The 14730-nt window shown below is 35.4% G+C and overlaps 1 protein-coding gene across 1 annotated transcript; it reads left to right on the top strand.

The window, feature by feature from the left end:
* Positions 1-5038: 5038 nt before the first annotated feature.
* Positions 5039-9036, top strand: LOC147512233 (IQ domain-containing protein IQM1-like). The gene is made up of 9 exons (XM_086595217.1): positions 5039-5635; positions 6009-6560; positions 6677-6791; positions 6883-6948; positions 7140-7228; positions 7351-7438; positions 7565-7795; positions 7888-7989; positions 8206-9036. Exons 2-9 carry the CDS (start codon positions 6052-6054, stop codon positions 8671-8673), a joined length of 1668 nt encoding a protein of 555 aa, XP_086451343.1. The 5' UTR covers positions 5039-5635; positions 6009-6051; the 3' UTR covers positions 8674-9036.
* The last annotated feature ends 5694 nt before the right edge of the window (positions 9037-14730 follow it).

Here is a 14730-nt window from a genome sequence, read left to right as displayed (position 1 = left end):
TAACTTTAGAAATTATAAAATTTTAATTTGTTGGTACTAAGACTCGGATCTTGGGTGACTATTAAACAGCTAGGATCTCTACCATTACACCACAACAACTTTTATAGACTCGAACCTTGGTTTATTGGAAAATGAAGTGGCTTTAAGACCACCTGGGCCACTAATAAAGTTGTGAAAATGTATGTACTAAGTGAATTATATAATATTTTCAACTTAAGTATTGACCCATTGGTTGAACCAGTGACCCACTGGTCGAACTGGTGACCCAGTGACCCAGTTCCTTTGCCAGGTTAGTGTCCGGGCTAGGTCAGATAACTATGGTGAGAAGAGAGAGAAAAGTGTAAGAGGAGAGAGTACTGTTTTGTTAAAACTCGAATACGTCAATATCACACAGGGGATAAGGAGAGAGAAAAGTATAAGAAGAGAGAGTATTATTTTATTTTTATTTGAAAGGCAAAAATGTTAAAAACTACTTTGAAAAGTCAAAATTAGAAGTGAATTACTATTGAAACAAATTGACATTATGGATTACTATTTATGAAATTACCCAACTATCCAGTAATCTTGCTAGCTGTTTAGCCAATAACATAGGCACTCTTATCATATTGTGTGTCATTATCATAACGGAATCACGTCTGCATAATTCCGGACATATAAACCTGTTTCAGAATACAATATTGAATATATGTATTTTAGCGGGGTATTTCATTGGTCCACCGTCCCTCACACACAAAAAGCACTATGTAACATTGATGTTGCATCCAAATAATTTGCAGGAATCATCTCGGAACAATCAATTACAAAAATCACAGGTAAGATTAATTAATCTAAAATAATATGGCCAAGTCAAAATATATGTCGGCCTAGATGACCAATGCTAGTCCATTGCGTGCTGAAAATCTGATTCATGCTGGATAATATTATCAAACCCTATAGCAAAAATCTAGATCACTTTTATAAATTTACTGTTTGGCATGTAGGAAGCATATTCAATCGAGAACGTAAATGTGACAATGCCGGAATGCCCATACCACAGGATATATAATAATTTTGACACAAAAAATAAGATATCTCTTTGCCACCCGTGGGTCAACTATTTGATCAGAATTCCTGACAGACTGACATTCTGTTCATTGATTATAGTCAATTGATGGAAGCGATAAGACATGTTTTTAGATTGCCAACGATAAGACACGTTGATTATGGAAATTGTTCTGAAGTTCTGATTTCATGGCACAATAGAGTATAAGACGTACGTGGCAATTCGGCCATTTGAAACTCTGATCGATCTACTTGGTCCTTTATATTTACTAGTCTTGTCGCCTCTCTCTCTCTCATCTTTTACACTCTTTCTCTCTCTTAGTAAACGGAAACGCTTCTCTCTATTCTTTTATGCTCTCTCTCTCTCTTGTAATTTTTTTTCTGGCGGGCCAACAGAAGACAAAATTAACCCCCCGTTTTATGTTTTATGGAATTGGTACTCTTTTGACTAATTCAAATGTGCTAGCACCATCTATTAATCATATAAAAAATACTGACTCTAAGAAATTGTCACGAGATCGTACAATCTACGGCATCGGGTTGTCGCGAGATCTCATATTCTACGGAATGTGGTTGTTGTGGATAATTTTTTCTTTTAAATTTTTTTTAATAGTCACCGTAAAAAAAGTTAGTTGCCGCAAGATGGTTATGTTAACTAAAATAGAACTTTTGCTTGTGTTGATTATTAAAACTCTTCTTCATTAATTTGATTACAAGTTTTTCTTATAACATATGAAAATATTTGCCGCGAAATAGCAAAATTATGCCTCGATTGTATATATTTTTTGTCATGGTTTTGGTGTTGTTCGTGAAGTGTATAAAGAAATTTTAAAGAAGAAAATGAGGTATACATATGTCGTGTGTGTTCAATATACAAAATTTGAAGTGAAAAAAAAACAAAAAACACAAAAAAAATATTCTGCGGCAACTGCTTGCCGTTGGATATGGGATATCGTGGCAACCCGATGCCATTGATTGTGCGATTTCGCAGCAACTGCTTGCCGTAGAATATGAGATCTCGCGGTAATCCGATGACGTAAAACTATCGGGTATGTGGGGTATAAAAGAACATATAAAGAATAACCGTTATTATTATTTTTTTGCCAAAGGAGTGCCAATACCGCGCCCATAAACAAAACCGGTTCAAATAAACACGGTGTTACGAAATTATGTAAAAGCAGAGGCAGAACCGCAGAACCAATAAACAGTTTATTCAGCTAACTTGCCCATGCCTTTTATAAGTAGTAGAGATATTACACAAACTTTAATGAACCTCAACTTAGGACAAATTGATTAAAGGTGTGTAATGGAAAATATTGGTCCAAGGATTTATTTTATGGGATATTGAATGTGCTTTCCATTTACAGTTTAAACTAGAGCCATAATACTCAAGAAGTTCAGACTTCATAATACTAGCGTCGTGCACATATTTAGTAAATGTGCATATCCAGTGGCGGAGCTAAGGGGTAGGGTACACCCTGGCGCACCCTCACTTTCTCAAACAAAAAAAAAAAAAAATCCCAAGCAAGTAGGAGAAGAGAAAAAACAAAAAAGAAACCAAACCCACCCAAAAACACTTACCCACTATTGGCTATTAAATCGGTGACCATTCGCTGCTTAACCGACCCGACTAACAATTTAATTCCCGATCACAATCGGGATCGAAAACTCTCCGAGTACTCAGCCGATTAGCCGAATAATTGTGTTCATTATTTCAACTATTTCAATGTTAAACATTTAACTTGACATTTCACCGACCAACCCTCAATTCTGTAAAGTTTTACACTTAAATTATATTTATTTTAGTTGTTTAAGTGTTTTAATTGTTTATTGATTGATTGGGTTTTTAATTGGCTTCATTATGTTGTCATTTCAAAGTTAAATATATTTAATAAGTATTTTGTAATGAAATATAGTATTATGAAAAGTCGCTCGATTAATCCCCGACCGATTACACCTTTTCGCTCTTCAAAACGAGTAGCGACCAAGTAAATTCAATCGAACACTCTTATTCTTACTAGTACCTTTGGCGTTGGATTGACCACCTCTAGAGACACAAGATAATGACGATTTTGGTCGACTTTCCATGTTCTTTAATTATTTAAAATGTGTTGTCATTGCTAAACATGTTGATTCTCAATATTTTTTGTTAAATACATGTTGATCCAATTCCAGAACTGGATTCCTCCAAATAAAAAAAATCACATGAAGACTCTATCTCAAAACCAATCTTATCTCATATAACAACATTAAACAAATAATTCTCATCATATTTAAAAACCAAAAAATACCAAGTACATAAATAGTTACACTCTACGAAAGCATCCCACCTTTTTTCTTTTTTATAATATATTTATTGCTACCGTTTTATATGAATTTTGATATCTATCTTATACTTGTTTTGTGATTGTGTTTGAAATATTAGTTTTAAAAAAATGAGTATTTTTTTTTTTTTTTTGGTTGTTTGGGTGGCTCACCCTTACTTAATTTTCTGGCTCTGCCACTGTGTATATATTTCACACGGTCTCAAAGTTTTTCTTTTCTGATGGTTTTCCACACATGAAGCGCTTTAGAGTTATTATCAAAAAAGAAGAAGCACTGTTAGAGTATTCCTAATGCAAGCAACTTTTTTTCACCTCCACGTAGGACTATTTTCCCTCTTTGGTATCTTTTTGGTGAAAAACAAGAAAAGATTGCCCAATGCAGATGTGACTATAAGCCTCGGACAGAATGTTTGATTCCGTCTGAATGTAAAAATAAAAAAAAAGGGCGGACGGAATGAAACATCCAATCTGAAAAAAAAAAAAAACAAAATCGAAAAAAAAAGTCGAAAAAACACGCGGGTCGGAATGAAATCGGGACGGAATGTGAATTTCATTCCGTTCGAAAAAAAAGCCGAAAAAATATATAAAAACGCACGAGACGGAATAAAACATTCCATCGGAAGGTCACAACTCAGTAAAAATCTCATTAGCAAGTGCTACCCTCGTTGTGGCTTAGTTACAAGTCAACGACTTTGTCACCTTTACATTGAGCAATGGTTTTTTAGTATTCAAAGGTGAAAACTCTCAAATTCCCCTCATAGTGAATTGCATTGGGAATGCTCTTAGAGTCAGCTTTCATTAGCCTCTCCAAATTTAGTGACATAAAATTTGAAATTGGCGAAATATATATTTGCTAAGAATATGAATGGCAGAAAGAGTATATAGTGTAAATAAAGTTTAACCTTTATATTGTACTGCCTTTTTTTTTGGTTATATGTCAAAATTGTTTTTTATTTATTAATTGTATTATTCTAGATGCCGAGTTGAGAAAATAAAATGCACAAACTGCCAACCGTATATCGGCAACTGCCCTTATGTCCACAATATAATATGGAAAAACAAATAGCCACATGAAAATATGAAATATACTAATTGTGCCTGATGTATACTTAGCTTGTATAGTAATAACAAGTTGCTCTCGTCCCTTATCTCGATTTTTTTTTTGGTAACGGTCCCTTATCTCGATTGTTGTTGTTTTTGTTGTACTATAAAATATAAATAAGTTATTTAGTTCGCACAAATTTAATAATTGAAGCGTGTGGAAAAATGCATTAATAAAACAATTGTATATCTATCAATGTATTGTATACTTTCTATTTTTTTTCTATAATAGAAGTAGGTATTCTTTACCAAAAAAAATAGAAGTACGTTCACCAAATGTAAAAACCATAAAAAGATATCCATTGGATTATACACAATGGCGGGCGTTACAGAGTGGGCTCGTTACCTAGCTAACGTCCGACAAGGTTCGATACAAAAGTATATGTCAATATGCAAATAGTCGATTATTATAAAGTAAGTTGGCATCAATTCAATCACGATATTAATAATAGATCATCATACTAAAAATTATTTCACTTCACGACACGACAAGGTTATTTTGAAATGTAATTTTTGGTATGGTCCAAAGATAATTAATACGAGTTAACGTCAAAGCATGCAACGTCAAACTTGTAGAAAAAAATAGCTGTTCAAAGTGGCGTCTGGGACTAGGGATGTGTTGACTGTCTTAAATTTTCTCAACAAACAACATCCAAGTGATAATTGAAAAAAAGTTGAAGAAAGACGAATAACAGAACTCGTGTCATTTCTGTTCTTTCATGGAAACTCATTATTAGAGTCTGTTGCATACTTGCATGCTCAGCTGACTTTGGTATATATACACACCTCATGTTCATCAGTTCATCACTTTTGACCACAAGACAAACTTCATTTCTCCTTTGATCACTTTTGATTCAAAATCTTTTATTAGTGTTTGAAGTTGAACCTTGAATTCTTCAACTCAAAAGGCTACGGGTTTTGCCAAAGAAAACTGGCTGTGAAAAAACTTTATTTTGTATTCTTGTGTAAAAAAAAAATTCCTTGTAAGATTCAAAGACTAGTTTCTTATTTTCCACTCTGTGTTTTGAAATTTGAATACGTGCTTGAAGGTACCAAAGACTAATATTGTACCTTCTCGAATCTTTGTTGGTATTTAAGTGAGGGAACTTGAAAGGAAGTTCCAAGGAAAGCAAAGTGATTCTGAAACCTATTTTTTTTGGACTAGAAAGGTAATCAAACTTTTTGTTTCTCGATCTGTCATTGTTCTATGTTAGTGTTAGAATTAAGATAGTTCAATTTGTCTTCTTTGGATTCTTGTTAAACAGATTAAGATAGTGTTTTATTTAGTTTTTAGAGAGATTGAAGTGAAAAATAATCTAACAACTTAAGGTCAACAAGTTCATTGAAGGTCATGAACACCATTATCAAATGAAGTCCAGAGGTGTTAATAATTGTAGATCATTCTTGTTAATTATCGTTAAACTCGCCTTTCTCTGCAAATTAAATATCAAGTCTGATTCTAATTATTCTGTTTCGTACAATATTTTTTTGGTCAAGAATTTGCAAATGCTTACTTCAAAGTTCTGTTATCTTACTGAGCAGATTGACCATCGAAACAAAGAGAAGAGTTGCTGATTGTACTTTTATGGGCTTATCGCTTTCAATACTTATATCAACTGGGAAAGAGATTCTGAAGAGTATGATTTTTGGATCAACAGAGAATGTGCAAACAGTTACATTGAGATCCTTCAGCTTCAAAAGAAAGGATGGAAAAATGACAATGAGAACTTTTAGCTTCAAGAAGAATGATTCTGAGACTGATTTGAAGTCAGAGGGATGTGATAAGGTGATGACTGAGGGGTCGATGTCCTTCAAGAAATGGGAACCTGAACGTTCGAAACTAAAAAGAACTATTTCATTCAAGGATCTTGTTCTAGACAATCTGAACATTAGTTTAAATACTCCGAAGCGTAAAGATAATCAAGCCATTCGTAAACTGAAGCCCACTATTTCTCTTCCTGAGCCAGCGTATCTTTCTTCTCCAAGGCCTGTCAGTGAGCTTGATGCAGCTGCAGTTACGCTTCAGAAAGTCTATAAGAGTTATAGAACTCGAAGAAATCTTGCAGATTGTGCTGTCGTGGTCGAGGAGCTCTGGTGAGCCTCCTAATTTGCTCTGTTTTAAATTAAGTGTAGTTTTATGTTATCAAATTATTGTTTCTTTTTCTATGCTCCTTGTGGTCTAATGGAGTTGTACTTTTTAATGGTTACAGGTGGAAAGCATTAGATTTTGCAGCTCTTAAACGGAGCTCGGTCTCTTTTTTTAACATTGACAAGCAAGAAACTGCGGTTTCACGTTGGTCAAGGGCAAGGACCAGGGCTGCAAAGGTACTATTTTCAGTTCTCTTAGTAATCCGTTGAAAGTTAGGGTATATATATGGTTGGACAATCTCTAAGTATGATATTTTCATCATTGCAGGTGGGTAAGGGCTTGTCCAAGGATGAGAAAGCTCAAAAGTTGGCCTTGCAACATTGGCTCGAAGCTGTAAGCTCCAAACCTTCATTATTATAAAATTTCTACAGCAACTAAATATTTTCATTTAACCAAATCTTTTCCATCTTGAATTAAGATGTGCCTTAAACATTTGAATACCTGCTGATGGTGGTTTCAAGTCTAATGTATCTATATGACATCAAAGTCAAAGCCTTATTCTTACGACTCTTATGTTTGTGTAGATTGATCCACGCCACCGTTATGGTCACAATCTTCATTTCTATTACGATGTGTGGTTTGATAGTGAGAGCACCCAGCCTTTCTTCTACTGGTAAGAACTCCTTACAATATTGTAACAACAGATAGAAACATGAAGACATATTCATAGTACAATTTATTTTTTCAAAATGTTTCAATTCCTAATAGGCTAATACTCATTTCTGAACTATGAAGGTTGGACGTCGGAGATGGAAAAGAAGTAAATCTTGAAAGGTGTTCGAGGAGTGATCTGCAACGACAATGCATCAAATATCTTGGACCAGTAAGTTCTAACCACCCAAAAACTTCAGCAATAGCTGTGTGTGTTCAATTTACGTACTACATGTGAGTATTTGTCAATGATATGGCGTCACTGTTTGATTCATGTCTCGTGTCTTTGTCTTTGCAGAAAGAAAGGGAGTGTTATGAAGTAATTGTTGAAAGTGGCAAGCTTCAATACAAACAAAGTGGGACAGTAGTGAATAGTTTAGAGGGTTCTAAATGGATATTCGTTCTCAGCACGTCAAGGTCATTGTATGTCGGGCAGAAGAAGAAAGGCAATTTTCAGCACTCCAGTTTTCTTGCTGGAGGAGCTATAACAGCTGCTGGTAGATTAGTTGCCCATGACGGTGTTCTCGAGGTATATACATTTACATTATCTTGCATTCACCCATTTTCTTATATGAAGTTCAATTTGTTTGGTTCCTAAAATATTTTTTTTCCCTTTCATAGGCTATATGGCCATACAGTGGTCATTACCTCCCGACTGAAGAAAATTTCAAGGAATTCCTCGGATTCCTTGAGGAGCACCATGTTGACCTCACCAATGTAAAGGTAACATTCTGACACTTTTGTACTTAGATCTTTCTTTCTCAGTATATGCATTGAGAAATGTACATATGCATTTCAAGAATTTTGGGTTTATGTATGCATTGCACTCTAGAAGGGTGCAGGGTATATATGCAAGTTATCATATGGTTGCCCTCAGAGGCCCAATAATGTTTGTAAAGTTTTCAACAAGATGCTAATGATATCTCATTCTATCTCCAGAGGTATGCAGTAGACGATGATAATCACTCATTCAAAAGTAATAAGACGGGTAATTCCAATCCAGAGACAGTGGAGGAAACCAGTACAACTGCATCATCTGAAGATTTGGCTGCAGCTGAAGTCAGTAAGCCTACAGAGGAGGCCACTGCTGCCACAAAGCAAGATGAAGAACAAACAGTATCTAATGCAAGCACAGTGAAAGTGCCAGCTTTCGACTTTGCCAAACGATTGTCATGCAAATGGAGTACAGGTGCTGGACCACGTATTGGGTGTGTCAGGGACTATCCGGTTGAGCTACAATGCCGAGCCCTTGAGCAAGTCAACCTATCCCCAAGGGTCACAGCTGGAACCTATCGGAACAACATTCCAATCCCTTCCCCGCGCCCTAGCCCAAAGATCAGACTATCACCTAGGCTTGCATACATGGGACAACCTAGCCCAAGGATCCCTATCCCAACTTCTTGCTAGTTTAACCAACTCAAAAACTCATGAAGTTGCTTGCTCTTTGGTTCTGGTTTGTTGATGAACCAACAATTTTCATAACTTTTTAATCACTTATGATCTCTGCTTGTGCTCTTAACTCAGTAAGAATTCTTTTTTTCTTTTTGACAAATAACGAAGATGAAGGGACTAACCCAGTGTAGGTTTTTTTCTGACCTCAATCTGCTGGCCAGACATTTAAGTTACAGTCTGACCATTCTTTTTCTTTTTTGATACTGCCTGTATTTTTTGGGGGGATTTAGTCCAATTCTTCTGTACACAAAACTTGTAATGTAATTCTTAACTACTATGAATTCTTCATCAAAAGATTGTTTAATTATTTAAAGAGAATGATTATTCTATAGCGTCCATTTCGCGCACTGAACTTGACACAAAAAAGTACATTGTTTCTTCTGGACATTATGTGCCTCACAACAATGAACTGAAACACAAAAGTTACGGGGAATTAAGCTATATCTGTTAATGGAATAAATTATTAGTGATTTAGCGAAAACAATTTACTTTTACTTAATAACCAGGTCTGTAAGGGCTAGTTCTTCAAGTGTTAGCTCTCACGGGGCTTTGATGTAAAGGAGGCGTACTTTAGAACCACTTTCAATTTTAACTTCACTAACCGTCTAATCCTGTCTATAACTCTGTATACATTATACCAAATTCTTATGGAGTAATGAACGAAAAGATGTTTCAAACCTATTCCATTCTTGATCAAATACTTGAGAAGTTCAAAGGCATTGTCTCCAGGGCAGCACAAACTGATCTCAGCTCTCTCCAGTTGATGAATGCACTTCAGATTTCGATATCTCCAATATAAATTGTACATATACTATAATAATTAGTACAATTTGTGCAGCCGTCACAAAATGATTGATTAATTGCGACATACTTCAAATGTGGGCACCTCCCAAGAAGTAAATCTATGAATTGCATCTCGAAGTCGGAACAGTTAGTATATAACTTGAGGAACTCAAACTCACAAGGTTGCAAATTTGAAGTATTTCAAACAAGCAGCTCTGATGACAAACTTAACTCACAGCGTAGGGTCGGCACGTTTAACCGTAATGTGCAATTAGGATCAGGTTGTGTTGCAATGTGGAATCTTACATAAGGACTACTGTACACACGGTTACAGTGTTACACGCACAGACTTCTCCACTCCTTGGAAAGTTGGAAGCAACTCTCGTCCTAGCCAAAATCTCTTACTGAGATTCCAGCAAAAAAGAAAAAGTCGCTATTTGAGAGAAACGAGTCAATGTGACCCCTCTACCAAAAAGAAACAAAAAAAAAAGGCCAATGTGGACCCATAATGCCCGATTGTGAATTGACATTTAATTTAACACTTTTGTCATGACTCCAAAAAAAAGAATGGTTTAGTGTCATTTTGTTTTTTTTCGATAATAATGTTTTAGCAGTTCTAGAATATACGGGATGTATGGGTGCGCTTGCATCTCATCCCTTGGTTATAGACTTTATGGGCCAATACACCCTCACCATTTGGTTTTTTAGAGGCCCAGATTTATAACGTTTAGTGTCATTTCAGTGACTGCTTTGACGAAATTGTATCTTTGAGTAGCAAGGGCTTGTTGCCCCGGCCTTAAGTAGAACGGTAGAAGAGATCAGATTTGGACGTTTGGTCCAGAATATCAAAGTAATTAGAAAATAGAAACTGAACTTTATCAAAAGAGAAAAAAAAATTAGAAACTGAAGCTCTCATACGGCCTATTCCGGTTTAGCTGCAATGCCAAGCCTGTTAATGGTCCGCTGTCCGTCAGTGGGCAGGCAAGGAGCCTATGTAAACTTGCGGTATTCTCACGGCAGTACGTGTGTTTTTTTAGTCTCTTTGTTTGGAGTAATGCTATACGTACCAACAAATAAGATCTGGGCTACCACGAGGATATCCCTATAGGGATGAGTGTTTCGAGACCGTTGGATCCGAGATCCAACGGTCCGAAAATCAAAAACAAAAAGGGAGAGAGAGAATATGGGTTTGTTTTTTATTTTCGGACCGTTGGATCTCGACGGTCCGAAAATCAAAAACAAAAAGGAAGAGAGAGAATATGGGTTTGTTTTTTATTTTCGGGACCGTTAGATCTCGGATCCAACGGTCTCGGCTGGCGTCCCTATAGGGATATCCTCGTGGTAGACGAACTCAACAAATAAACACCAACTGACGTGTTACCCAATTTTCCTGAAAACTCCATGCTGACTAGGATTTCCACTAATAAAGTTTCCACTCCCATCCATGGTTTATGTCCAACACTCCAAGTATCACATAGGTTATTGTCCACAAGACCCAAAATATCGCCGAGATATTTGAGATATTGTCGATATATATCATTTTTTGGGTACATCGAGATAAAAATATCTAATAATCCGATATATCTCAATTGAATATTGAATCTATTTTTTCTCGATATATTTTGTAATTTCCGATATAATGATATATAGCGACCGATATATATCATATATTCGATATAAATTGTTGACTTTAACTAATATTATTGACTTTGACCAAATATTGTTGACTTTGACTGATATATTGATAATATTTTCGATATAATCGACGATATATCCGATACAAGACAAAATTTTGACTTATCAACAAAAAAATGGATATTTCCGATATTTCTAATATATCCGATATATCTCGGTTTTTTTGTACATCGAAATATAACAAAAAAAGTGTTGGACATAAACCATGGATGGGAGTGTAAACTTTGTTAGTGGAAATCCTAGTCAGCATGGAGTTTTTAGGAAAATTAGATCACACGTCAGTTGGTGTTTATTTGTTGGTACAACTGTTGGTACATATAGCATTACTCCTTTGTTTGATGGGCGTACCAAAAAATGTATCTGTACTAGTTAATGCCAGTGCCTTCGGCACGGATTCTATAAAAAAACATCATAGATAATCAAAGACCATTAATACTGACTAGTAAAAAATGCTCCCAGTGAAACACGTTAGCCCCTTTTTTTCTCTTAGGTGGACACCTTAACTTTTCTAATAATTCGGCCGAAAAAAAAACAAACTCACGCCCAGTTTTTGGAACTGTTCGCGTAACAATACGAAATAAAAAAAAAAGATAAAAAAAAAACCTTTCGTCAAAACTAAAAACCTCCCGAGTTCGCTTCCATTCTCAACAAAACCCTTCCTTAAACCTACCAACCTTTTTTAAAAAAAAAAATAGCAAAAGACTCTTCGTCAAAATCTCACCCAATCAATTATATAGATATTTTTTAAACCCTTTCAATTTTTTTTTTTGTCATCAAAACACAAATAAATTATTACCTGCAAAGGTGAGAAATTGGAAGGAGCAGAGATTGATTAATTGATTACCTCTGTTCAACCAAAAAAACGGAAAGAGTTGAATCCTCTTTCCTCTTCCATTATTACTACAGTCGGTGGAGTCTTTTCTCTCTCACACATCAAGCCTTCAAAACCAACCAGGTATACTTCTCTCTCCCACTATAAGATCTATCTCATCATTTCATCACTTCAATTTCTAATCAAATTATTGTTTTTTGTAGTGAGTAGAATAATTAGTGGTGATGGGGGGCTTAAAATTTTGTTGAGAAAGAGAATGGTTAGTTTAAAATCAGGAGTAGTTTTGGATTGTATGGGTAAAGAATGCCTGAACTGTGTAGTGGAGTAAGTAAAGGTCGTGCTCAAATTCTAGATTAACAGCCACATAAGTAGCTCAAAGGTCGAGGAGGGGCCGGGGCCTGGGCTGTTGCGACGAAGAATAAGAAGCCACAAGTTTTAGTTAGTAATTGTGTTAGAACTAGAGCTGCAATTGCTAAAGAGACAGCTGCAGCGAAAGGGAGAGGGGTAGTTGGAATTGAGATTAAGAATAATAATAAGATGAGTTGTAGTAAGAAGAAGATTAGTGGTGTGAGAGGCTGCTACTGTTATTATGATTTCTGAGGAGGAGGAGAGTGAATTGCGTGGTCGGATTGGAGAAGGTGGTGTTGGGAGTGATACTAATTCAAGGAAAAATGTTGAGAGTTATGAGAAAGTCATGGCGGCGGAAGATAGTGGTGGTTTGAGTGCTAATAAAGTCGATGGGCAAGAAGAAGAAGGCAATATTGCTCCTTTTCCTGACACGGTAATGTATGTTTGCCATTTCCATTCAAGTGTTTGCTTAGTTGTAGCTTGGTATCATGGAAGCTTTGCAATTTTTGCCATATTGACATTGATGCTGGAACATGCTTAATGTGTTTTTTTTATAACTTGCAATTGGATGATTGATGTGGAAATAACTAAATTCTCTATCCATTTTCACAACTTCACAATTTGAATCGATCAATTGAAAAGATTTAATCTTTTATTGGTTGGCAGAGTATGCATTTAAGGCGGTAAAGTTGGCTGGTATAACTTCAATTGGTGTTCGAGGGAAGGATTCTGTCTGTGTTATCACTCAAAAGAAAGTATTATTTGTTTGATTGATTGTGTTATTAATTTGTATGAGCTGAGTTTATTGGAATGTGTCTGTGTGTTTTTTCAGAACAAGCTTCTGGATCAAATGAGTGTGACTCATATTTTCCTAATTACTAAGTACCTTGGATTACTAGCTACTAGCATGACAGGTATTGTTTCATGCTTTCGTTATGCGTGAGTAGTGATTACGAGTTTACTGATTCTAAGAATTGGGTTTATGCACTTTCAAATCTGTGTTGTTGGGATACACTTTCTTTTTTCAATTTTGTTATACTACTTTTTTCTATGCAAATTGATGTAATCAAGTGACATGGGTTTTTATCCATAAGTGAATCAGATTAATATGTTGGTTCCACCTTCAGTATACAAATTCAATTGAATGCTTGGCAATGCCCAATAGCAAGATGTTGAATGTCCAGTGCCTAAGTCTACATGATGGACTAATAGGTAGCATTGAGATCGGGTGTCCAAGTTAATCATTTCCGACAGGTTACCATCAAGGCGTCAACAGCCTACATGGAATATGATAGTATTAGCGTGGATTTGTTCATGTTACTATTCTCTCTCTTTCTATTTGTTGAATGTATTGTATAAATTTATCCAGTAAACTTAAAATTTTAGATACCCATCTCATGATTTGATAATGTTTTTCTACCTTTAGCAAAAAAAAAAAAACCTAGCTTGATAAACAATACATCAAAAGGTTCGTTTTAAGCTATGAATCCTTAAACAACAAAAGACCAAAATCCCATGAGTTCTCAACCGCCAAGATTGAAGAACTCACAATTGACGAAGAAAGAAGCAGTTTAATCAGTCTATTGATTTGTAAGTACGTTTTTTTAGCATATTTATTTCGCATCTATTCTTTATTTTTTGAGGTTTTGAAATCTATTCAATCTAAACTATAAACAATGTAATTTTTCTTCTTCTTTGAATAGAAATTCCAACAACCAATTAGCAATGTCTGTGCATTTTAAGATTGATTGAAGTACTTATCGTGTTAAAGCCATTAGCTGACTGAATTTTGGATTTTTGTAGTGTTGGATTAGTGATACTTTGAACCTCCAGCTGATTGGTTAGTTTCTATGCTACATTTGTTGCTGGTAGTTCATTAGTTATGGATTTTCCACTTGAATATCAGAAGTTATGTCAGATCGACACTGGGAAACTGCTTTTCTTGATGGGAGTGATCGCCTCTGTGGTTTTGTTTCTTTAGTTCTTATCAATTCCATATGGAAATGTTATATATGCTATCTCTCTTTCCTTCTAGCATGGTTCCATCAATTGGAAAAAACCTCCCATTCAGCTGAAGAGTCTTCTCAGGACTCCTATATGATTGGTAATATTTCCTCGATCTACTCTTTCTATCCACTCTTATCTGTGAAATTCCTACAACCTATGTTTGGTCCAATTAAAAATATAAGTATAAATTTTAGGCTTTGCTAAGCTTTCTTTGATGGTTGATCAACATTGTTGAATTTCTTCAAGTTTACAATATTACTTTTCATAATAACCAATTACAATCATTATATACGAATATGTACTGCACTAGACGTATCGTGGCTACGTGGTCATAAAAGGAACTTGAA

This window comes from Coptis chinensis, chromosome 3 (assembly GCF_015680905.1).
Source record: "Coptis chinensis isolate HL-2020 chromosome 3, ASM1568090v1, whole genome shotgun sequence".
Lineage (NCBI taxonomy): Eukaryota > Viridiplantae > Streptophyta > Magnoliopsida > Ranunculales > Ranunculaceae > Coptis > Coptis chinensis.
Note: the sequence above shows the minus strand (reverse complement) of the source record. Positions and strands in the feature narration are given on the sequence as shown.